The 25,282-nt window shown below is 37.3% G+C and overlaps 2 protein-coding genes across 7 annotated transcripts in view; both read left to right on the top strand.

Annotated features, from left to right (window-relative positions):
• The window catches only part of LOC106170697 (calmodulin-binding transcription activator 2-like), a 42,171-nt gene extending 29,763 nt beyond the window's left edge, over positions 1-12,408 (top strand). For both annotated transcript variants that reach the window (XM_086995073.1, XM_086995072.1), the window contains one exon: positions 5,968-12,408. In XM_086995073.1, the coding sequence (XP_086851199.1) occupies positions 5,968-6,034 (67 nt within the window). In that variant the 3' untranslated portion in view covers positions 6,035-12,408. The remainder of the gene's footprint in view (positions 1-5,967) is intronic.
• A 406-nt stretch (positions 12,409-12,814) lies between these two features.
• On the top strand, positions 12,815-25,058 carry LOC147759916 (uncharacterized). Of its 5 annotated transcripts, none has more exons than XM_086996284.1 (2): positions 12,815-12,953; positions 23,199-25,058. In XM_086996284.1, the coding sequence occupies exon 2, from the start codon at positions 23,298-23,300 to the stop codon at positions 24,300-24,302; it is 1,005 nt and encodes a 334-aa protein (XP_086852410.1). In that variant the 5' UTR covers positions 12,815-12,953; positions 23,199-23,297; the 3' UTR covers positions 24,303-25,058. The 5 variants fall into 5 exon arrangements, with proteins under 5 accessions (XP_086852410.1, XP_086852408.1, XP_086852407.1 ...); XM_086996282.1 differs by lacking the exon at positions 23,199-25,058 and adding an exon at positions 15,960-18,017 and having other exon boundaries at positions 12,822-12,953; XM_086996281.1 differs by lacking the exons at positions 12,815-12,953; positions 23,199-25,058 and adding exons at positions 14,268-14,433; positions 15,960-18,017.
• Positions 25,059-25,282: the final 224 nt, after the last annotated feature.

The raw sequence follows: 25,282 nt of genomic DNA, 5'->3' as shown, positions 1-25,282 counted from the left end.
ATTTTAATATTCCATAAATGTCAGTGCTATTCAAGGATATTATAACACAATATCTTGAAGGAGGTATGTTCTTTTCAAATTTTTGTTGTTTATGCTCTCATTTACTGAGTTTTAGTTGAGCTTGCCGACTTAAGTCTCCTCCCGAGGAGGCTTGACATCGTCGACTTACAGCTAAGAAAAAAACGACGTAAGCGACCTTTTAGATTCTTTGTGAAACGGGACTTAGTGACGTAACGACTTAATTACGTTGGTAACCAAGCCCTAAGTCAGGGAAACCGACTTAAGTTTTTTTGTGAAACGGGGGCCAGCTGTCTCATCAACACAATGTGGCACCATATGTCCCGTCAACAGGATGGCACAGCAGTGTTTTTCTATATTAAAGGTACATACGAACCGAGCATCGGTGGAGCGTGGATTCCCAGTAACACATGTAAACCACTTCTACTAGTTTCTTATATGACTCAAATAAATTTGACATGCCAAGGGATAAACTGAATAGATCACTCGATCAGCCATAAAAGACCTTTAGACTGCACCTTTCTTTAAATTTTTGGTTGTAAATTTAACCTACTTTCGTGACCTACTTTCCTGCCCCATACAGCTTAGAATGCCAGCAGAAAAATCCGTTCAAACATCATTTTTGGGTAAAATTAAACAATGCCTTTTGGTAATTCTCTTAGTTATACTACTTGAAACTAAATGCTGGCATTTGGTTGGTTTTTGTGACAAAAAATTGACTTTGTATGCATCTTTAAAGTCTTTCATTCATTCTGTGACTTATAGAATATGTGCAAATACATTAAAGGGTTGGTGTTATTCACAAAAACTATCATGTCCAACCTTTATTGTTTGTCCGAGAGGAATTTTATCATCTGAGCTATGCACTTAAAGTAAAGCGATTTATTGTACCACCAGCGTAGGCGCTGGCGGTACCCATGGTTTTAGTCCCGACCCGTATGTTCCGCCGGCTCCGCCGGCTCCTGCGGCTCCTGCGGCTCCGCCGCCAAGTCACTGTTACCGCTTCTCCTCCTAGACGGTAAGGGCCCCTGTACCCATCTCTTGGATTTAGGTCACCTATAATCTCAACTCGTTCCACGTAAAATTTGGGCTTTGTCGGTATTGGGGTCTAGGTGTGGCACTCATTGCAATGCACCCTTGTCTAAAAATGGCAAAATTAAATGCTAATTATCTACCCTACGGAAGGAGTTATGGGAAAAATTTCTACAGACAGCTTTCCAAAAGTCATATGTGTAGATTTCAAATATGCCCTTGGATTTGACCTTTGACCTTTATTTCAAGGTCAAACGGGCCAAAATTTTCAAAAAAATGAAATTTTTTACGAAAAAAATTTTTTTTGCCCTGTTATTCAGACACCACACAGACTTAACCAATAATATCGGTGCATTTTCACGGGAGTAGCGGCCATAAAGTACCGAAACTGAAAACTGTCTCTAATTCGGGAACCGTTAATGCTAGAGACCCATTCTTTTTTGCATTTTGTAGAGCATGTAAAGCCCAACACTGGAGGTGGTCTCCATTTTTTTGTACTCCATACGGTTTTCAAGTTATGCTGTATCAAAAAGTACATAATGGTGGTGAAAGCAAAATGTGGAGTACGGTAATGGATAATAAATTTTGAACTCTGGAAAAATAATACATAAGGCTTGGCAAAGCAGACAACTTGTGGTCAAAAATGACATTATTTCATCAAATTTGAACACCTGGAACTTCAGAGCACCTCCCATTTCAAGAATTTTGACCAAAATGACCTTTTCTTTATTTTAATTAATTTTTTCTGTAGGAAATGTATGGCACTTTATGGTAACTCCAAAATTATAACATTTAGTCCCTTTTATCTGCAAAACTGGCAGAGATAGGTCCATAGTTACTATTGAACTTGAATAGAAAGTCATATACTGGCAATCTTACTGTGACCTTGAAATTGACATTTGACCTATTTTTCACCATGAACTGAACTTTGCAAATTTTGCTTCCCTTTTATCTCCAAAACTGGCAGAGATAGGTCCATAGTTACTATTGAACTTGAATAGGAAGTCAAATACTGGCAATCTTACTGTGACCTTGAAATTGACCTTTGACCTACTTTTCACCATGAACTGTTTTTTGTAAATTTTGCTTCCCTTTTATCTCTAAAACTGGCAAAGATAGGTCTATAGTTACTATTGAACTTGAATAGGAAGTCATATACTGGCAATCTAAGTGTGACCTTGAAATTGACCTTTGACCCACTTTTTATCATGAATTGAACTTTGCAAATTTTGGTTCCCTTTTATCTCCAAAACTAGCGAGATAGGTCCATAGTTACTATTGAAATTGAATAGGAAGTCATATACTGGCAATCTAAGTGTGACCTTGAAATTGACCTTTGATCTACTTATTATCATGAACTGAACTCTGCTAATTTCTTTCTCTTTTAACTCCAAACCTGGCAGAGATAGGTCCATAGTTACTATTGAACTTGAATAGGAAGTCATATACTGGCAATTTACTGTGACCTTGAAAATGACCTTTCACCTACCTTACGATGAACTTAAATTTGATTGTACCATTTTTAGTTTCATATATTTTTTGCAAATATTGAAAATTCTTGTTGATTGCATGTTTACAGCTTGTCAAGCACAAGACTGGTGGCTGTGTCCCTTATTTTGTGTATGTGGGGGTCTATACGAATGCGCGTGCTCCAGCTGGTGGTACAATATTCGGAGGCGGTATCGCCTCTCTGATCCTCTAGTTTTTATATTTCTTCAGTAAGCAGCTAATATTAAAAATTTAGATTATTTACCTGCATAGCCCTATTCCCTGAAGAAGGTGCTCTGCATAGATAAATAAATATTTAACCTAAACAACATTTTCAATATTAGCTGTTGATTGAAGAAAAATTGAATTGATTATTTGGTAAGAATTCTTATTTGCTACTCTGAGTCTAGAGTATTTACTCATTATTATACCAAGATGGTTAAAAGTAAATGATTTTTGAAGAGACTAAACATGTTTTCTACCTTTGAGAACTTAGTTTACTGAGAAATAATTTACTTTTTTACCACCATTCCACAAGAGACCATGGAAGAGCTCTTTCACTAATATTAGATTTATTTAGTCTTTAAAGGCAGTTCATATCTGGTCTATCTCAAATTGATCTAGTATGATTGATGTCACCGGACAACCAGATATTAGCATATTAACAGCCTGTGCCAAAAACTTTTTGTCCAACGGACCCTGGCACCCCAGGGTCTTTTCTACTGTCTCAAAGCAGAAATATGGACCAATTGCTAAATATATCAGCAAAATTTTACTGGCATTTGGAATGGGGCCAGTTAATTATATTTTGTACCCAAGAGTGATTTAACATGGTGGTTTATGACCCTTAACGGCACACCACAATTGATGACATCACTCAGGTTATTTCCAGTTTAAGTTAGACCTGTAGTGAACTTGTGAACTTGCCTATTTACAATTATAATGACTCAGTCTTTTCAAGGGCTAAAATTGTGAATATATCAGATACTGTATTTTTTAAAGTCATAAATTCTATAAATTAGAACATACCTATTGAGTTGCAGCAACAAAACAACAAAACTTGTGGGTCTCTTCTATACCATCAAAGCATCACTAATGCTACACAGAAATATATTTTAATGATCCTATTTTATCTAAAAAAAATGACATTTTTCCACATCGAAAAGATCAAGTCATTACCTTAGTTTAAAAAAGCCATGAGTTAATGTCCAGTTTGCTTGTTCCCTGCTGCTCACAGGATGCTAGTCTTAGATAGACGGCTACTTAACAGGGTGAGTGTGCTGTTGTCACTGTGTAGGACTTTGAACATCTGTCTTTGAAGGGCACATTCAGAACAAATTGATCCATGGACTAACTGATCTGCAGATCAAATATGGTGCCGCCCACTTCAAAGTATGCCAAGATTTAACTGCTCTGACCCTGCTGGGACAGTGTACATGGGAGGCGGGAATTCATTTTGAAGTGCATGCCATATTTGATACGCGGACTACTAAGTCTGAAGATCAACTTGGTTGTGAATGCTCTCTTAGGCCTTTAGAACTCGGGGACTGATTTCATCAAATAACTTTACTCAGAAATTTGGTCTGTGCTATAAAGGGCTCATTCCCCATGAACCTGTTATTTTACATTAATAGGTCCAGCTCCATGGGGACTCATGCTGAATGCAATCAGAATAACAGATTAACATCCTCTTGTTTCCAATGTACTTGTATGATCACAAGGTCCTATGTATTCTACTGAATGCCAAGAGGAGGCATGTTAATCTGGTTGTGGTTGCAAGAGTCTCTGCAGAGTTGTATTGTTCTACAGAGAATGATTTCATTGGGAATGTACCCTAATAGCAAAATTCAATTCTGATAAGTCAGTTTGTTGGTGAAACCAGGCCCTGTTGAAAATTTAGACAACTCTGTATTATTTTCTGACTTCTTACTAGATTAAGAAGATAATTTCATTGTGTGTATGTTGTCTTCAGTGATAAAGTGTCATTTTAGTTATTTTTATATGTGAGTGATTTGATGTACGATTATATTTCATTATCTTTATAATCTATGTTGTGTTGCCTTGTATATAGATAACTTCTTAAAATGTTGCATGTCAATTAATTGACAAGTTTCGGACCAGTTTTATTGTTTGTCTTGTAGATGTATTGATATAAGACTGAATCCACTGATATTTAGGATCTTTTCACTTAGGACATTCTGTCTTTAGTGGTCCTTCTCTAGTGTTCTGTTTTGAGTGGCCTATTTAATTATGCAACTGGGGACTTGACTGGTTTTTACAAGCTAGCTTCCTACTGGAAGTTTGAGATTTAAGCATGTGTTGCTTAAGACAGAAGAAATATGGCAAATTGTATGGACTGTGTTAATTAATTGGCTGTATCAAGCATGGGTGTAGTGATTCTCTTAAACAAAGGCAGGGCATTAAGCCGTCATTCTCTTTCATTCAAAACAGGACAATAAAGATAGAAACCTCGAGATAAAACTTATGATGTGGAAAGACCTTGAATCAGTGGAAATTTTTCAAATTTAAAAATAAGTAGGATAACCCACATAGAACTTAATTATAATACTTTGTGTGGTTTCAATTTTGTAGACTAAGCTTCAGTTGGATGGCTTAGTTTGACTTGACATTTTCTCTTCTTTCAAAAAACCCTTCCCTTGCTTATCAATTTTAGCATGAGTTGTCTTTTTAAACAAACAAAAAAAAAATCACATGTCGTCTGCATATTATATCTGTCTTAAACCAGTTTTTCTGCCTGTTTACCTGAGTGGATGTGATATTTTCTGCCTATCTCCTGACAATATGCCGCTTTGAACAGCCACAACTTGAGTACCTCATGTGCGCTAAACATCTAGATGCTGATGTTTTTAAGCTTGATTTTCAGCTGTGTGATAGTAAAAGTAAACCTGGTATTTGATTTGTATTATGTGTGGTTTGATTTTAACAAAGTTTGAGATTTTACTAGTTGTCCTCTTTGCCATACATTTCAAAGTTTTCAGTTTCTTTCTTTTTTTTTTTCATTCAGTGTGAAAAACTTTTTCAAACTGTCATTGTTTAGGTAGATTTTTTAATGTACTCCATGCTTCCTGATCTTTATGTACTAAGAATGATCTGACTGCAAATACAAAAAACTTTCAGTGAAAGTGTCAAGTTCACGTCAGTGTTTTTTTTTAATTGCATCGCATATTTGTATCAAATTGTGTTTCATTCAGTTTCAAGACCTTTCATTTTTGTTTTGGTTAGCATCAATCTTGTGTCAAAATTGTATCAGTGACTGTTGAAAAATTCTAATTCACTGTTATTCACTCATTTTGGAATTAGCTAGTTGTGTCTCTTGTAAACTATATATGTAATTGTAATGCTGATCTTTTTTGAGTCTGAGGAATTAAAACAGTTTCATAATTAGGGTATCTTTTGGAATATTTCCAGCTCTTCGGAGGAGCAAGGAGATCAAACCTGCAACACCAGTGAACAACAACAACAACAGCAACAGTAGCAATGTTGTGCAAGTCCGTAAAAGAAGCAGTAACAATGACAACGCAACAACAGCAGCAACAGTAGCAATGTTGTGCAAGTGTGTAAAAAAAGTAGTAACAGTGACAACTACCACAACTGTAGGACATTGCATCAGAAGTAACAGTATGCTGAATTGTTGCCGTTTAACAGTAGCAGTAACATCAGCAATGCACAGTGATGTACAACAGTAACATCACAGTACAGTAACAAGAGGCTGGTGTGAATAGTTACAATGCAGCCGCATATAGCGATGCCAACACATTTGACAGTGACAAATACAACAACAATAATGTTGTTCAGGCTGATGGCAAACAGTAAGAGTATTGATACAACAGCAACAGCTGCAATAGCAGCATTTTCACACAACACAGTGGTAAACATATGGCAATGTTGCCCACAGCTTAGGCGACAGTTGGAGCAATAGTGTTACATACATAGAAAATACAGCAATGATTAAAGTCATTATCAGTAACAGTACAGCTGCAGCAACAACAACAAGAACACGGAGTAACAGCAGAAAAACTGTGCAATACTGTCATCAGAACAAAAGCAATTGTACGCACAACAATTCGCCGATAACATGTTTAGAAGAAAGAATTGAAATTGTTATTGGGTTGTATGCTGAGCCCTATTTCCAGGGCTCCAGGTAGAAAATGGCTAGAAGAGGAAGGCAATGCAGCATTTTTGCTTGGGTGTGTTGCAATATTGCAGTCAGAGAATAGTTGGATTGATGCCATGTGCCATAGGGATGTGTTCAGTTATTCAAAGATCCTGATGTCCTTTTTTTTCTTGTAACTTACTTTGATGTGCAGCTATATTATTGAAGTAGATGAATTGCTGGAAAATTTTACCAGTTTGTGGAACTTCGTTGTGTTGTTATGTGAAAAGATGCTGCCAAGTCGCGCACACATTGTGCTGAATTTGAAACAAATGCGTTTGAAATTGTCAAACTATCTCTAGTTAAGAACTGGTCACTCAGTGTTTAAATATACCATTTACATTTTTTTCACAGTTTTTTAAGCGTGTTTATATAACTTGTAAGTAACCAAGAGAAAGCCTTTGTATGTTTCAGTAAGGGAAAAATAGACTGAAGGTTTCTGTTAGGTAGTTATTAGTGTTGGACATTTTGAATGGTATGAAGAGTAAGATTTTGTGGTATGGCTTTAGTAAGCAAGACTGTGATGTACTTGTTAGGAAGGAGACATTGTGATTTAGGTGTAATTTAGACCTGAGCCCACCTTGTATGTGTTCTTTGTTCTCAGTGCTCAAATTTTCTTCGGTCTTTGTATTTTACACTTTCACTTATATGATAGTTTCACACAATTCTTCTGTGTTGTATATTGTCACAACTAACACACTGTCACACCTAACACACTGTTACATCTAACACACTGTCACACCTAACACACTGTTACATCTAACATACTGTCACACCTAACACACTGTCACACCTAACACACTGTTACATCTAACATACTTTCACACCTAACACACTGTCACACCTAACACACTGTTACATCTAACATATCACACCTAACACACTGTTACATCTAACATACTTTCACACCTAACACACTGTCACACCTAACACACTGTTACATCTAACATACTGTCACATCTAACACACTGTCACACCTTACACACTGTTACATCTAACATATCACACCTAACACACTGTCACACCTAAAACACTGTTACACCTAACATACTGTCACATCTAACACACTGTCACACCTAACACGCCTAACACAATACCAGCTGTATCACACAGAACACACTGTCACACCTAACACACTGTTATATCTACCAGAAGCCTGACACAGGTAATGGCATGACACTTGATAATGGTAAAAGAGACAGTCATCGATTAACATTGCCTTTTTATTTGGATGAAAAAAATGTTAAATTTGTAAGAAAATATACTTCAGAGGTGAAAAAATGCCCTCTTTTTCCAGAAGATTTTTTAAATGGACAGATCCCAAAAGGTGGTGCCCAGTTACTACTTGAGCTCTGTCACGTACAGAGGACTTTTGCCTTTGCTCATGTAACAAAACACCATACAACAGTACACAACTCTTTGTTTACTACCAACATAGATTCCTCACATCCCATGATTCAAAACTCCCACCAGAGGGACACCACAATGCCCTATGTCACTTTAAACACAATCAAGACAATACCAATTCTATAATTCATAACAAGCTCTTTTCTACCTCATGTCAGCTTCTCACTGATAAATGTCTCAAAGCCTTGGATAGATTTCCACATTTTCTCTGGGTTAAGAACAGCACAAAACATCAGCACAAACAGCCACTGTAATATTTTTTCCCTTTTTTATGAAGTTTGTGACTTTGATAGAAAGACTAAGTGTTTCACAAAGCTAACACAGGGATGAAAAGTCCAATATTGTTTACTGCCATTTTGTCTATAATGTTAAAATCATAATTTTTAAATATTTCAGATTAGTAGTTGTTTTCCATCTCTGTGTTGTGGCATTTGCAGCTGGCTGCTATTACATGTAAAGAGCATGTTTTAGATGTTGTCTTGTGGTAGGTGTGACTGTTTGATTGTGCTAGACGTGACAGAAAAAATGTGCTAGATGTGACAGTTTGAATGTGTTAGGTGTGACAGTATCAAGATGTTTGGTGTGCAGTATGAATGTTCAGTATGACAGTAATTGTGTAGGATGGGGTGTGAATTGCTGTAGATGAGTCATTGTGTTGAATATTAGAGGTGACATTGTGTTAGTTGAGATGCTCAATTGGCCTTCGGATACTTAAGGTAGATTATGTATTTAAAAAAAAAGCCACCCCTCAATTTTCCAAACACATTCTATTATTTTCATACAATTTCATATGTAATACATTATTGCCCATTTTTAATTCTCTAATGTCACCATATGTCACATCTTATGCTCTGTCACATCTAACACACTGTCACATCTAAAACACTTTCTAAAATAACACTTTTTCTCCATGTTTATCACACATAGTGGCTGCATGTTGTGCTGTTTTTTCATCAGAATGAAGGCATTACCTTTTCCTTTTTTTCTTATGGTCATGGCTGTTTTTAATGTTATCTGGTACATATATTATTCATATCTTCACAATGAATTGTAACTTGCATTGATGTTTTTAAAAGTTTGGAAGTGGTCAGGATCAAAGGTTAAAAAAGTTATAAATGAGAAATAGTTAATGTTTAAAGGTTTATGTTTTGTAATTCAATTTTCTCAAGGGTTTTAGATATGGCATACCTTGCTGATATGGGAAAAAGTTAATTCTTTTATGTTTTCATTTATTTATTACTATGAAAGTTAATTTCTAAACTTGAGTAGTTAACGCTAACATTAGGCAGCTGTTTTCAACAAAGATGTGTCTAGGAATTCAATGAATGTAGTGCTGATTTTTATCTCGGTAACTTTGATTCACTTCTTCAGAAACCTCAGTAACATAAGTAAAGATCTCATTTTTGGATGCTGATGTGACATTGGCAGCCATTACAGCCAAATATGACTGGGGTCTTAGGAGGACTATAATTATAAATTCAGTGTCTTATTCCATTGTATTAAAACTGATTTACAGTCAGACATTGTAAAATCTTGTTCTGAGTGTTTTGGCCAATACTCATAGCTTTGACCACTAAGGGTGCTTTCCCAGAGATTTAGATCGATCTAAAGATTAAGATTTACATCGACCTAACTCCCTGGGGGTTCACGCTAAATTGCAGTCAGCCGAGCGGGCACCATAGTTAATTACCCCCTTACAGCTTTTAGTAGGCGGGACAGATGCTTAAGCCAGCCAAGCTGACAGTAATCTAGTGAGACTCCCCACAGGGATAGATCGATCTAAAAATCTATGGAAATGAGGTGTATGGCATAGGATGTCATTAAAAATGTGTGACATCATAAATATATATATGACATCAAAATGATGATGTCTTGTACAGAATTATCAACATTAAATATCATAGCTACAATTTTCCAACAGAATCTGTTTTAATACTTTGAAATGTCACCATACCGACAATTAAGTATTCATAATGTGAAGGCATATTAAATGCTTAATTTTTTCACCTGAATTATAGATGTAAGTTAACCTTCAGCAAATTCGTTGTTTCACTGTATAAACATCTTTGAATTATTTAAGTTAAGCTTGGATTGTTTAATGTTACATTTTGGTCCTTTTTTATGATTAGTTAAATTCTGTGGTAACATAAATTATTATTTAGATATAGTTATCTTGCTATGTTATACATTTTGTATATTTTGTTTTGTTTGTCTTCATAGCTCTCATATAGAAGCTTCATATATTCTGTTAAAGCTACTTATTTATTGAAAACAAGTTATTTGTTAGCTTCTTTTTTTCTATTTACACCTTGTACATCTTACATGTCTTAAGTTATATTTGGGAAATATTTATTAAGAGGCAGTGCTTAGTATTTAACTTTTATTGTACACTTTTGTAAAGAAATTGGCTTAAGGCTGTGTGCTTTTGATTTAGATGTGATATTTGTACGGTAGTAACTTGATAAAAAATATATCTGAAGATCTAATGCTTATTTGCCCAAATGCTAGTCAGATTCTGTTACAACCCAGAATGCCTGATCCCACCCACCCACCCGACACAGGGGTCTACTTTAGGGAAACTTTGGCTCCCCTAATTACACATGTGATAATGTAGCAGAAATGGAGGACTTATAAACAGATGAGGCATTTACTAAGTTGACACTAACTGCGGATCTTTTAGCACTAACACACGTATTAATGACAAAAGCCACAAATTGACCAAGACACTGTACAATTATTTAGCATCAACAAAGTGATACCTAGCACTAACATTCATCCGCTCTGGTAGTGTTGGTTAATTTGTGAGTTATGTGGTTAATATGGGTGTAAGTGCTAAAAGATCTGCGGGTAGTGTTAGTAAATGCCTAATCCGTTTATAAGGCCCGAGTATGATGCATGCAGAATGTAGTGGGAGGTTTTTAAGTAGTTGTTCAAGATGTAGATGTAGCTTGGTGTTTATATTACTGAATTTTGTTTTTGTCCACTTTGGCAAGCATTTAGTAGAAAGATACTCTGTGGTGTTTAATCAAACACCCATCTTTTTTTTCACTTTCCAAGTCAAAAAATGTTTTTACTGCACCTGCCAAACTTTCAAGTTGATGGTGTATTTGTACTAATATTTAAAGATATATCTAAGGTAATGTTTTATCAGGCAGTTAAAGTAGGTTAAGCTTTTATGGTTAGCGACAAAGTAGTTTAAATATGTTGAATTTATAAACCAATTTCAGTGAAAGGCATTTCATTAGCAGACATGTTAAATATTGTGCTACTGTGATACATTGTTCCTTTTACTAGTATATATCTATTTTCTCATGTTTGTATATCAAAGACATTAGCTAATCTCTGCAGTCTATGGGTATTCATTCTGCCATAGGATTGTGTTGAAAATCTCACCCAGTTTCTCATCTAATGCAATGGCCTGTTTTACTGTACATCATTTTCCATTATTTCCCGCCCAGTTATGGCCTTTATTCCATGGTGACCCAGTTAATGGTCTGTTCATTTCATCCATAACTTTGACATGTTTATAAAAAAATGACTTTACTCTTGTTATATTGTCATTAAAGCTGTGACCTCATTGGATTTAATTCTACTTTTTCAATGAAAGCTTATATCTGATTCTTTTAATATCTATTTATAACTTGAGTCACAAAACATGTTTGTTCATTGTCAGATATTTTTACTTTTTTCATTGAAATAATTGCACATTAGGCAGTAACTGGAGCAGTGCTGTTGTGTTTTTCTTTCTTTTTCAATTACACCGGCAATATTCTATCCCCCTTCAACTATTTGTGACCTAATTTTAATGTTCTCTAATCTACAATGACCTAGTTTTGTTCTATATATATATCTAGCAGCATTTCCTGTCATCTTATCCCTTTCTATTCCAGGAATACTGTACATTTGTTAGTTTTTTATCGTGTTGTATTCCAGCTAGCTATTTCTTGTTGACAACCTTTCTCTTGTCCAGTTTATTAAATGTTTCTTACGGCCTTGTTAGTAATTCAAATGAAGATATTTACTGTTCTGTCTTTAAACTTTGAATGCATTCAGTGATGTTAAAATAGAATTTGGTGAAAGATGATGTTGTAAAAAACTACATTTGTATTTATCAACTTTATGAGTCATATGGAACGATCACCGTTTTTAAATTGTTATATGTTATTAATACTGATCACTGTCTTTAAAATTGTTACATATTATTACTACTTAAACAATTTCCATTTCATCGTGTGTTTGTATCAAGTTTTGATGTTTCCACCCTGGTGAAATAAAAATCTTTAAAGGGAGCGATGGTCTATGTTATTTTGTATTTATGGTACACATACAGGCCCGTAGCCAGGGAGGTTCGGGGGGTTAGAAAGAACCACCCTTTTTTTCAGGAAAAGATCCATTCTGGGTAAAATTTGATCTGGGTACAGAAAGGTTTCACTGTAAAAGGTCTACTTTTCTGGAAAAAGAACCCCCTGTTTAAATTGCTGGCCACGGGCCTGACATAAAAGAGCGTCATTCAATGTCTCATGCCAGTAGTAATGACGTAGACTTATCCACACCCTGCATTTTCTTCGTCACCAGTGGCATAGTACTTAGATTTTTTTAACTAGTTCCACCCACTTCACGCCGTCTATTGTCTGTTGAAGGCCGGACAATAGGAGCACCCAAATTGACCCCTGTCTACTCTTTTGTGACTGCTAAGCAAACAAGACAGCCCTTTCAAAAACGCCAATGTCAAATTAGCCTTATTAGCCTTTTGGTTAGAAGTGGTATATATTACACCGAAAGGACAAAGAGCTGAGATTTTTACAGACGACTTATAAAAATTGGCACATTACCGGTAAGTGTGGTTAGCAGTCTTCAAAATTTATTATTTTAGACTTTTTAAAACAAAATCTATAAACATTTTTACACTCGCAAGGAAATGGTTTGAAACACATCACAGACTGACCTGTCAGAAGTCACATAGACAGGCAATAGCATTTTTTATTTAAGATTGTGTGCCAAAACTGAGAAAGTTTGAGTCTGCTCAAGGTCAGCCCAAGGCCATCCAAAGCCACCTCAAGACAGCATCTATACTTCTTACATGATATTAATAAGTGTTGTTGGCGATATTATTATGCATATACTACTACAAAGAACATCACAGCAGGAATTCTATTAAAAAAACATTTATTAGAGTAGTTATTACACTGTATATGAAGGCACGCATGTGTGTCATTTAATGGTTTCATTAAAAATACATAACAAGCCAGGCTTATAGCTGTGTGCATTCGCTGTAACACGCAAATTACTGCTACCAGTTTCTTACATAACTCAAATATATTCCAACTAAGAACCCAAATTAATCCGTTGGTCAGCAGAAATGGGCTTTAAAACAGCACCTTAAATTGTCTGGTCGTAAACTTGACTTGCAGCAGGTACTTATTCGTCCTTTCGGAGCTCGTAACAGAACAAAAATGGAACGGAAGGAAACGATGGAACTGAACCCCATAATATTTCTTTAAGGGACCATTCCCAAAGATATTTGGATCATTCTTTCTTCTTGGGGAGTCTCACTAAATGGCTATCAACTTATCTGACTCAAATGTCTGTCACGCCTATTAAAGCTGTTATCGGGCAATTATCTTTACTCCCTAGCTTATTCGGTAGGTGTGACAGATATTCAAGCTGGTTGAGCTGATTGCAATTCAGTGAGACTCCCCAGGGAGTTAGACCGATCCAGGTGGATCGATCTAGGCATAGGAACCCAGTCTATGTGAAGGCATTTGGGTTTAGTGGCAATTATTTGACATTTCTACTCGCTTAATTTGCATCTGTAAGGTTTGGTACGCTATGATGGCATTTAAGGGTCTATTCCCACAACTTTAGATCGATCTATCACCGCGGGGAGTCTCACCAGACTACCGTCAGATAATCCCCCTTAAGTGTCCGTCCCCGCCCACTACAAGCCGTAAGGGGCAATTAACTTTCGTGTCCGCCTGGCTGACAGCTATTCAGCGCGAACCCCCAGGGAGTTAGGTCGATCCAAAGTAGGTCGATCTAATCTATGGAAATGGGGTGTAAGAGTTAATGGAAATAGCGTTCACACCATTAACTGAGGCGATGGGTTTTTACTGCATGCCGGTGAAGGGGGGCGTTTGTGGCGGTTTAATTGTCTTAGTTTGTAATTTACAAGGTATAGGGAAGACATGTCAATCTTCGTTAGACTTGTTGTGCATACATTTTGCATTTTATCGGAATGGAGCCACGCAAGGAATGTATATGGTCCATCGTTTGAATCTAATTCTCTTTTTAAAACGTAGCCTGGTGGTGTGACGGTAGGTACTAGAAATTATCTGTGATGCTCAAAACATGTGGTGTTGTTCTTTTGTGGATCTATTGAATGATTTGTGCGTATTTACGTCCGTTCATCTTTCCGTAATTTCACGAAATGTCTTTGTTTATAGTTTGTCATTCTTCATAATACGTTGTCTGAAGTCTAACGAGGCAAAGTCGCCTTGTTTGTTATAATCTGATTTGGGAGTCAAGTTCGAGAATCCTTTTTTCTTGGTTTGAGATCAAAGAGTGGGATTCCCCACAGATCGTCAGAATGTACTTGAGCTAGCAACGAGTGAACATTAAATGATTGGAACTGGTTATTGTTGTCTGCGTTGGATTTCCACGTAAATATTTTGACCACGAATCTGGGGAGGAGTATAAAAGCAATATCCAACCAAAAAAGTACACAATGGTGTCCGTATTTCGAGCCTGATTGTAATTTTATTTTTTTACCAAATTTCCGCGGTTCAGGTTTGACAGGAATGGTAGTCCTAGGAAAGTCAGGAAAGGAAGTCTGGGGTCCAATATGATTAGTACAGGTTAGGATTTGTCTGGAGCATTGTATATGGGACCAATGTCACCTGTACAGTACAGAGTAATAGGGAGCGGACCACGGTTCCTAGCGGACTACTATTCCTGTCACACCTGTCAACTGCTTATTACATGTACACACCGTGAAGATGCACTTGGTCAAACAGAAAAGAGTCCGACTAGACTATTAACTGTGTATTTTGTTTATTCCACACGCAAGTACTGGAAGAAAAACATTTTGATGTTAAAGTAGAATTAGTAAGAAGATAATCATATGACGTACACTGAAAATTTTGAAAACTTAGTGTGAATAACTTAAGATGATGCAATTGAAAGCGGACTCTACTGAAAATGATACGTGAAATTTGAACGATTTACAATAACGTGTTTAGACAAAGAAAACTATAAATAACTAGAAAAGCACTCCGAGAGCGCAGACCTCCGCCAAGGCAGCGATTTTTGATTATTATTGATTACTGATTGATTATTGATCCGGATCACCACCAAAAACTTATCATCTTTTCCTTGGCCCACTTCTGACAGTTCCTGAAAATTTCATCAAAATCGGTCCATAACTTTGTGAGTTGATGACAAACAAACAGACAGACAAACAGGGATGAAAACATAACCTCCTTGGCGGAGGTAACAATGAGAGAGAGAGAGAGAGAGAGAGAGAGAGAGAGAGCAAAATGAATCCTGTGCAAGTGTATAAGTGAAACAAAAGCCTTATATCAATGGGGGTGTCTCGATAGTCCGAAGGTTCATTGGTCCGAAGGTTCATTGGTCCGAAAAGTGGTAACATTTTCATCGATTTTTTAATCAAGGGTTCATTGGTCCGAAGGTTCTATAGTGAATATTCGGACCAACGAACCTTCGGACTATTGAACCATAAAACCACCGACATTTACACATATAAAAAAGAAAACACTGGCCACTAACTGACAAAGAATGCTCTGGCTGGTTGCATACAAACAACTTTTTTCCTTTTTTGCAGTATGCAAGTTATAAGTTGGTTAGTGAGAGAGCACACAGAAGAGGAATGAAATTAAATACTTAACTACAAGACAGTTGGACAGCTGATATAGACGTAACCATGCGTCTTCGGATGACTAGATTCACAACAACGTTCTACTTCGTTAACATGTGCTTCGTCTTTCCCTTTATGACACTCTTCATCAGGAACGAACATCTTAACGAGGCAGCCAACAGAGGCGCTGAGAGGACTTGTAACGAACACGTCTACCCGTCTGGATTGCAAAAAGATCGTCGGTGCAGGACTGACGCCGACGCTGACGCTGACAATGTGGACTTGCTCAGTCGGTCCGATGTTTTAATCACAGGTCCGCCGCGCAGTGGGACAACGATAGCTGGGAAGATTGCCAGCTACTCTGAAAACACGAAATACCTCCACGAGCCCATGAATCCCGGTGAGCGTCTGGTCAACTGCGGTAATATTACAGCAAAGCCGAAAGTTTATAAGCACGCCGATGTCAACTTGGTAGTGGACATCAAAGGATGGGAGAGATTTTACTTAGAAATGTTCCCAAGATGCAGGAACGGAACGGACACCCGTTTAATATTGAAAGATCCAATGGCTTTGAAATTTTCCGACAGTCTGCAGAAAAGGTTCTCCTTGTTGGTTGTCGTAAAAATCCGCCATCCGGCTGCTCTGATTGCCAGCGATTGTGCTCGCAGGTCAGATTGGAGGGCGCGTTACTGCCATACAAAGTCGATCATGAGATACCTCGCCCAACGCAAATACCAATTCCAGATAATTGTCAGACTGTATAAGCTGTACGGTAATCAGACGAAATTTTGGTACTTTACAAAGCACGAGGACTTTTGCGACAATCCTCTGTGGGAGGCGCGCCGGATGCTGGAGTTCCTCCGGATGCGCTTTACACATTCCATCCTCCACAAGGTGGAGAATATTACGTCGGTAGAGAATCCATCAAAAATCAAGAGGTACCATGATATCCATATTAATTCCAAAGCTGTCAACGACAACTGGAGACACCAGCTAAGTGGTGATCAAATAGAAATCATCAAGCGACAAACTTTATTCTACTGGAAACTGTTTTACACGGAGAAAGACTGGTGAAACATGGCATGTGAAATGAGTAGAATTAAAGTTAATTGAACATTGTCTCGCTGATCTCTGATCTACTCTCACGGCATTAAATCCGTTAATCAACTTTCCCGTGTATTGAAAAGATAATAATAATAATAATAATAATAATAATAATAATAATAATAATAATATTTATTTATAGTCTACAATCCATATAAAATGTTCAGTAGACATTACATGGGTAAAATGAACAGAATTAGATGAATAAAGTCAATTAATAAATAGGTAGTTACGATTTTAAGATATTAAAATGTGAAGTACAATGTAAATAAATACTTGGACAGTTTAGATTTAAAGATATTAAAATGTGGAGTACAATGTGAATAAATACTTGGACAGTTTAGATATTAAGATATTAAAATGTGAAATGCAATGTAAAAGATAACAGCCAGTCAAATCACCTATAAAATTTTTTAAAGATAAAAGTGTTAATTATTTTTTAACATTGTCCTCAGACTCTATAGTTTTTAAGTATATTGGGAGATCGTTCCATTCGTTTGGTCCATAGGCTTGAAGACCTTCATCTGGCATTACATGGCATGAGCAAAACTGGTCAAGTGATTTTCAACTAAGTTTTGGAACATAACGATTGATGATAAGATGAATTAGTTTTTGTAGGCACAGGGGCGCTGGTTGGTAAAAAAAATAGCATGCATAAAAGTTAAAATTTTGAATAAAATGCGTGCTCTAACCGGGAGCCAGTGCAACTGCTTTAAAGTGTGTGTGATATGTGTCTCCCTGGCTGTGCGGGTTAAAAGACGGGACTAAATATTCTGAATTCGCTGCAGTTTTTTATTCGTTCGTCGGTACAGCCATAGAGTAAAGGGTTGCAGTATTCTAAACGAGAGGTTATCATCGTATGAATAACTGTTGCCGCAGAAGATTGGACCAGATTAGGGTCCAGTTTCATCAATAGGTATAATATGGACGGCAATCCTGAAGACGATGGCCATTCTTAACTACAGAATGGCAATGTTGGAGATATAGATAAGTATCGAGCGAAACATAACTTTATTCAAAGGATTACGTATTTTCCCAAGAATAGCATTGTCCATAGGACAGGGCTACCCAGCGTTGATGAAGCTGAACCCTACTGTTTTGTTGCCCCATACACTGTTTATATACTAAAAGTATTTAGAATATTTTACGTTGTCATTACGTTTTTTTTTTTAAATAAACAATGTGCTATGTGGTTTGCGGATTACATTTTACTGTTCTTTAATTCATATGAAAATAATTGCGCTACATAATTTAACATGTTGTCCCCATTCCAGTAATTAACACGAATATTTGGCGTTGTCAACACGTTTTTATAAATAGCAACGTGCTATGTGGTTTGCAGATTACAATTTTTTCTCCTATGAAAATTGTTACGTTATATGTCTAAATACGTTGTCCCCTTATTAAAACGAGTTGTATTATTACTCCAGAAGGCTTCTGTCTTTACTATGATGGCAAAGGACTGGGGTGAATTCGCCATTTGAAAATGGTAGGGGAGGGGGGGGCACAATACGCCCACCAAGGCGTAACGTGAGATGTGGGAAACATCGTGTGATGGTTGGTAGACCGAACTGCCAGAAAAATTAACCATTAAAAATGTGTATAAAATGACACTTTTCTGTCGACCTATTAAACATAAAGGCCCTATACATGTACACGCGTTAATGTTGTTGATGAGATACAGACTATCTTTGAGAGCTACACATATATATGTCAAAGGCCCGGATCAAATCTAGTCCTATGCATAAAGAGCCCAGACCCCATGTTTATTACGCCCTGGCTGGGCCTATTCTTTATGGTGTCTTTGTATTGTTAACGGCATAATGGGCAAGTTAAATGACCAAGTTAATTGGCCAAGCTGCCGGTTTGTTTGTATGGCATGTGCAGGGGATGTCTTAGATCAAGGCACATATTATGATACTTACAGGTGTGGCAAATGAGATATACTTGTATTTTATTACCTGTGATTTGTAAAATACATCAGAGGATAATACTTTAAGATAATAATTTTAAGATGTTTAATGTTTAAAGAAAAGACATGTAGATTGATTTAGTAACATTTACTAAAGAAATGTTAAATTAAAGGTGGGCTTTATTTGTGCCTTGATCTAATACATCCAATGCACATGCCATACAAACAAACTGGCAGCTTGTCCAATTAACTAGGTCAATTAACTTGGTCATTTAGGTTGCCCATTATGCTGTTAACAATGCAAAGACAACATAAAGAATGGGCCCAGCCAGGGCGTAATAAACATGGGGTCTGGGCTTTTTATGCATGGGGCTACATTTGGTCCGGGCCTTTGACATATATATATATCTGCTTCAGAGGTATGAAGGTCAGTAGTGTCAAATAGTTTGAAGTCATCATTTTGAGGGGCCTGGATACTGGCGTAACGTGACTTGCGTATGCCACATAACCCTCGCTGACCCAGAGTCTATCTACATGTATAACTTACATTTACACACCGTGAAGATATACTTGGTCAAACAGAAAAGAGTCCGACTAGACTAGTGGCTGTGTATTTTATGTTTATTCCACACGCAAGTACTGGAAGAAAACATTAATAGAATTGGTAAGAAGATAATAATATTACGTACAGGCCCGTAGCCAGCAATTTCAAAAGGGGGGTTCTTTTTCCGAAAAAGTGGACCTTTTCCAATACAAACTTTATCTACCTAGATCAAATTTTACCCAGAGTGGACCTTTTCCCAACAAAAGGGGCGGTTCTTTCGAACCCCCCGAACCCCCCCTGGCTACGGGCCTGACGTATGTTAAGATACTTCATAATACATGTATATTACCACTTCATAGGATAAAAATTACTATTTCATGATAGAGCTAGGCGACTTCATTGGTTAAAAAATAAGGACCCTCCGGCGACTTCATAGTATATTACCACTTCATGTGACATTGTATCCAAACATGTTTCAGTTCTGGTTGGATGTGGAAATTATGCGTAAAGGTCGATATGATGTTTCATTCTAGACCATGATTTCGAGAGTGACGCGTGTATTTGCAATGGGGTGTGGGGTGGGCGGAGTAACATATCTCACCCACATGATTATCTCGTTGGAGTTTATTGAAGCTGTTATTTCCATATTCTCGTAGATACCCGTGAGTTTAAGCTCTATAAATAGTGTACATTGTTTCAAGAGCTCCGGTCCTGTGACGGAAAGCATAAAGTTTTTTGTTTTTTTTTCATTTTCTCATTTAGTTTTGAGATTTTTCAGATTTCAGAACTATTAAAAACTGTCAGTATTTGGACGTTGAATCATGATGGGTCTAAGGCACTATAAGACACACGAAGGCTACCAATAAACACATTGCCTGCCTTTAAACTAGGACATAAAGCTGACCATGTGTGATTTGAATGACGGCGCAGGTTTATAGATGTGGCTAGTACACAGTAGCAAGAATGTATGTTTTTTCCATTTTAATTTTGCTCCACATAAATTGTACATTAATATCTTTAACAAACCGTCTATTCCATTATTCGTGTTATAGAAGTATCTCTTATGTAACTATGACATGAATGTTATGACTTGAAATAAGCTGTCAAAATAAGCTTTTCTATTGATATACAACATAATATTTTGAGAATATTTCGGTCGTTTAAAAAGATAGACCCCTCCCCCTGACCTACATACTTAATGAAAACGTTTGAGGTCGGAAAGTCTGAAAAACCGGTTGCAAAATGCGTTCAGTTGTAAAATGCGGCTTACAAACAGAGCCACATTTTTGCAGATGAACGCATTTTGCAACTGCAACGCATTTTGCAACCAAAGAAAATCGTGAAAGCGCATTTCTAAAGACAAGCTCGGATATCAGAATAATAGCTATAACTGCCGTTTTTCTTGTACAACAGAATATATTATATTTTTATGAGTTGTTCACAATGTTTTTATTTTGAAATATAGTTCTCATACGAAGAGTTATTATCTCTTTAAATATCCCCAATGTCTCATGTTCTTCACTTTAATGGATAGGGGATATCAGTAACAACGATATAAAAATATACCCCCCCCCCTCCCCCAAAGGACTGCAAGGTCACACTAGTCCTACGTAGGCTACTAAAGATCTACGAGTAGAAATCAGAAATTACGATGTAAAAATTACAATCAACCACCCTATGGGACAACCACACCCCGTACTTCCAACCGTTTCTAGGACTTACAAAAATTGCAAAATGCATTGCAGTTGCAAGACCCGTTTTCACGATTTTGTTTGTTTGCAAAATGCGTTGCAGTTGCAAAATGCGCTCTACCACTGTCATTATGATTGTGAAGGGACCCTTAATTTGAAAAAGAAAAGGGCAGCACACGGCACTGGACAGCTGAGTGCTTGAATGTAGCTCAAGGAATCCAATTAAAAACTGATTGTTGTGTTCTTGGGGAAGAAATTGTGATATATATAAAACATAAATCATCCACCCCGGGGGCAGACACCAGATTCAGCCTATTGTGTCAAGGCAACCCCGTTCCCATCCCGACTCTATCTCTAAATTATTTCAATTTGTTCCAGTTACTTTAAAGAAATCGGTTGCTAAATGCGTTACAGTCACAGATTGCGTTTTCACGTATTTCTTTGGTTGCAAAATTCGGCTTTACAACTATCTTATGGAATGACTCTCCAGACTGTAGAGTGCTGTAGTTAATTTACGCTCTTATCTTTCACATCGAGTGAGGTGGAAGCACAAAAGAAATAAGCAATCATAAGCAATATACTTGAGACATAAGGTTACTTTGCAACTTTACTTTTCCAATTCATCAATTTATTCTGAATAAATATCAATTTACAAGCCCGTTGATCTCGCAGATCAACCACGTTAATTAGGCTGCTAAACAACAAGTACCCCCCCCCTTCCCCCCCCCCCCCCCCCCCCCCCCCCCCCCCCCCCCCCCGAACGCCTTTTTAACAGGTTCCCAAATGCAGACTGTGCCGCAGATAAGACTTTCGGGTCAAAAGAGAGCCAGCCAAGGGCACATTACTGGGACACGTTTGATCACGCCGTGATGGACATTCACAGGTGTAGGACCAGAACAGAGCATCTCGGAAACCAAGGGACAAACGTAAAGCATTACCACTGCGCTTGTCTTTCCTCATGGAAAAATTAGTCTTTTCAGAGTGGGACGCGACTTGATCAAAACGACTGTAGTGCACAATTATGTACATGTACCTTCTCTGCTTCTTTTTCAACACAATTATCTATTTATTTACGTTTAATAATCGTTTCCTATTTGTTTATTTATCCATCTTATAATCCAGTAACCTACGCGTAAATTATGTTTTCATAGCCTGGTTTACCTGATCCAGTAGTTTTATGCATCAAGCGGATCTGGGAATGGAAGGCCCAGGGGGTCTGGACCCCCCTTTTTTTCAACGCTGACCATAATCTCCCATAATGTACTGAATTTTCAAAAATCCTGGATCTTCGCTTACATATGCCTGTGCATTTTAAAATTGCTCAAAACATACATCCAATACCAGTAAAGAAACCCTATTCAGTCATACAAGTAAATTAAAACGTACAGTTCACCTATGTTGGATAATATTTTCAGTACGAAAACATTATATTTCAAAAACGTTCTCTCTCATAACGTTGGGCCAATAAAAGGGAATTTTTCACCATGATCCCATGACGCCGCAGGCAATATCTTATGTGGAGATGAAGTCGTATTTTATCCTATGAAGTCGTTTTTTTCAGTAAAATCAGAGCATTTATCCCACGAAGTGGTAATGAAGTATCTTAACAGACGTACACTAAAAATTTTGAAAACTTAGTGTGAATAACTTAAAATAATGCAAATGAAAGCGGACTCTACTGAAAATGATACGAGAAATTTGAACGATTTAAAATAACGTGTTTCGAAAAGGAAAACTATAAATAACAATGAGAGCAAGAGAGAAAGAGAGGGCAAAATGAATCTTGTGCAAGTGTATGAGTGAAACAAAAGTCCTAATTCAATAATAAATAAAAATAAAAATACTGAAATAAAACCACCGACATTTACACATATTAAAAATAAAACACTGGCTGCTAACTGATAAGAGTGCTCTGACTGTTTGAATACAAACAACTTTTCCTTCTTTTTTTGCAGTATGCAAGTTATTAGTTGGTTAGTGAGAGAGCACACAGAAGAGGAATGAAAATAAATACTTGACTACAAGACAGTTGGACAGCTGATATAGACGTAACCATGCGTCTTCGGATGACTAGATTCACAACAACGTTCTACTTCGTTAACATGTGCTTCGTCTTTCCCTTTATGACACTCTTCACCAGGGACGAAAACCTTAACGAGGCAGCCAACAGAGGCGCTGAGAGGACTTGTAACGAACACGACCTGTCTGGATTGCAAAAAGATCGTCGGTGCAGGACTGACGCCGACGCTGCCGCTGACAATGCGGACATGTTCAGTCGGTCCGATGTTTTAATCACAGGTCCGCCGCGCAGTGGGACAACGATAGCTGGGAAGATTGCCAGCTACTCTGAAAACACGAAATACCTCCACGAGCCCATGAATCCCGGTGAGCGTCTGGTCAACTGCGGTAATATTACAGCAAAGCCGAAAGTTTATAAGCACGCCGATGTCAACTTGGTAGTGGACATTAAAGGATGGGAGAGATTTTATTTAGAAATGTTCCCAAGATGCAGGAACGGAACGGACACCCGTTTGATACTGAAAGATCCGATAGCTTTGAAATTTTCCCACAGTCTGCAGAAAAGGTTCTCTTTGTTGGTTGTCGTAAAAATCCGCCATCCGGCTGCTCTGATTGCCAGCGATTGTGCTCGCAGGACTGACTGGAAGGCGCGTCACTGCAATACAAAGTCGATCATGAGATACCTCGCCCAACGCAAAGAACAATTCCAGATAATTGTCAGACTGTATAAGCTGTACGGTAATCAGACGAAATTTTGGTACTTTACCAAGCACGAGGACTTTTGCGACAATCCTCTGTGGGAGGCGCGCCGGATGCTGGAGTTCCTTCGGATGCGCTTTACACATTCCATCCTCCACAAAGTGGAGAATATTACGTCAATAGAAAATCCTTCAAAGATCAAAAGGTACCATGATATCCATGTAAATTCCAAAGCTGTCAACGACAACTGGAGACACCAGCTAGGTGGTGATCAAATAGAAATCATCAAGCGACAGACTTCATTCTATTGGAAACTTTTCTACACGGAGAAAGACTGGTGATAGCTAGGCCTACATGGCTTACTAAACGAGAAAAATAAAAGTAAATTGAACGTTGTCTTCCTGCTCTCTGCCTTACTCACACGACATTGAATCCGTTAATCAAATTACTTATTTTATTTTATTTACTTATTTGATCGCCATAGACAATAGAAAGAAAAACAAACGCGTGATCAGTACGGATTAAAAGAGTATAAATACTTGCGAATTTGTATTAATCAACAAAAATAATTACCGTGTATTGAAAAAATTTAATTGGGGTCCAGTTTCATCAATAGTTATTCTGTGGACAGTTCCCCTCAGGACTGCGGTCATTTTTAACTATAGCATAACAATGGTGGAGACACATTGATAAGTATCTAGCGTTTGAGAAACATAACTTTATTCAAGGGATAACTATTTTTTTCTAAAGAAAAGCATTATCCGTAGAATAGCGCTATCTAGCATTGATGAAATTGAGCCGCACTGTTTTGTTACCCTATTCACTAGCTTTTTTCATACTAAAAAAATTTAAATAATTGGCGTTGTCAGCACGTTTTTATAAACAGTAAGGTGCTATGTGGTTTGCGGATTACATTTCTTTTTACCGTTCCTTAATTCCGATGAGACAATGACGTTATATGTCTAAATACGTTGTCCCTACTCCAGTAATTTTAATCTTAATTCCTTTTTAAAAAAGGAATATTTGGCGTTGTTAACACGTTTTTATAAATAGCAAGGTGCTATGTAAGTGATTTGCGGATTACTTTTTTTTTGCTGCTCTTTAACCCCTATGAAATTTGTTACCTTATATTTATAAATACGTTGTCCCCACTCCACTAATTAAAACGAGTTGGAAAATTTTGCATTACTCCAGAAGGTCTCTGCCTTTTCTATGACGGTATAAAGGGCTGGGGTGAATGGAAGGGAAGGGAGCATAATGCACCCACCAAGGTGTAACGTGAGATGGGGGTAATTTAGGCCGAACTGTCAGACAAATTAAC

This window comes from Lingula anatina, chromosome 9 (assembly GCF_051362555.1).
Source record: "Lingula anatina isolate TDL-2025a chromosome 9, LinAna3.0, whole genome shotgun sequence".
Taxonomy (NCBI): domain Eukaryota; kingdom Metazoa; phylum Brachiopoda; class Lingulata; order Lingulida; family Lingulidae; genus Lingula; species Lingula anatina.
This window is presented reverse-complemented; position numbering and strand designations above follow the sequence as displayed.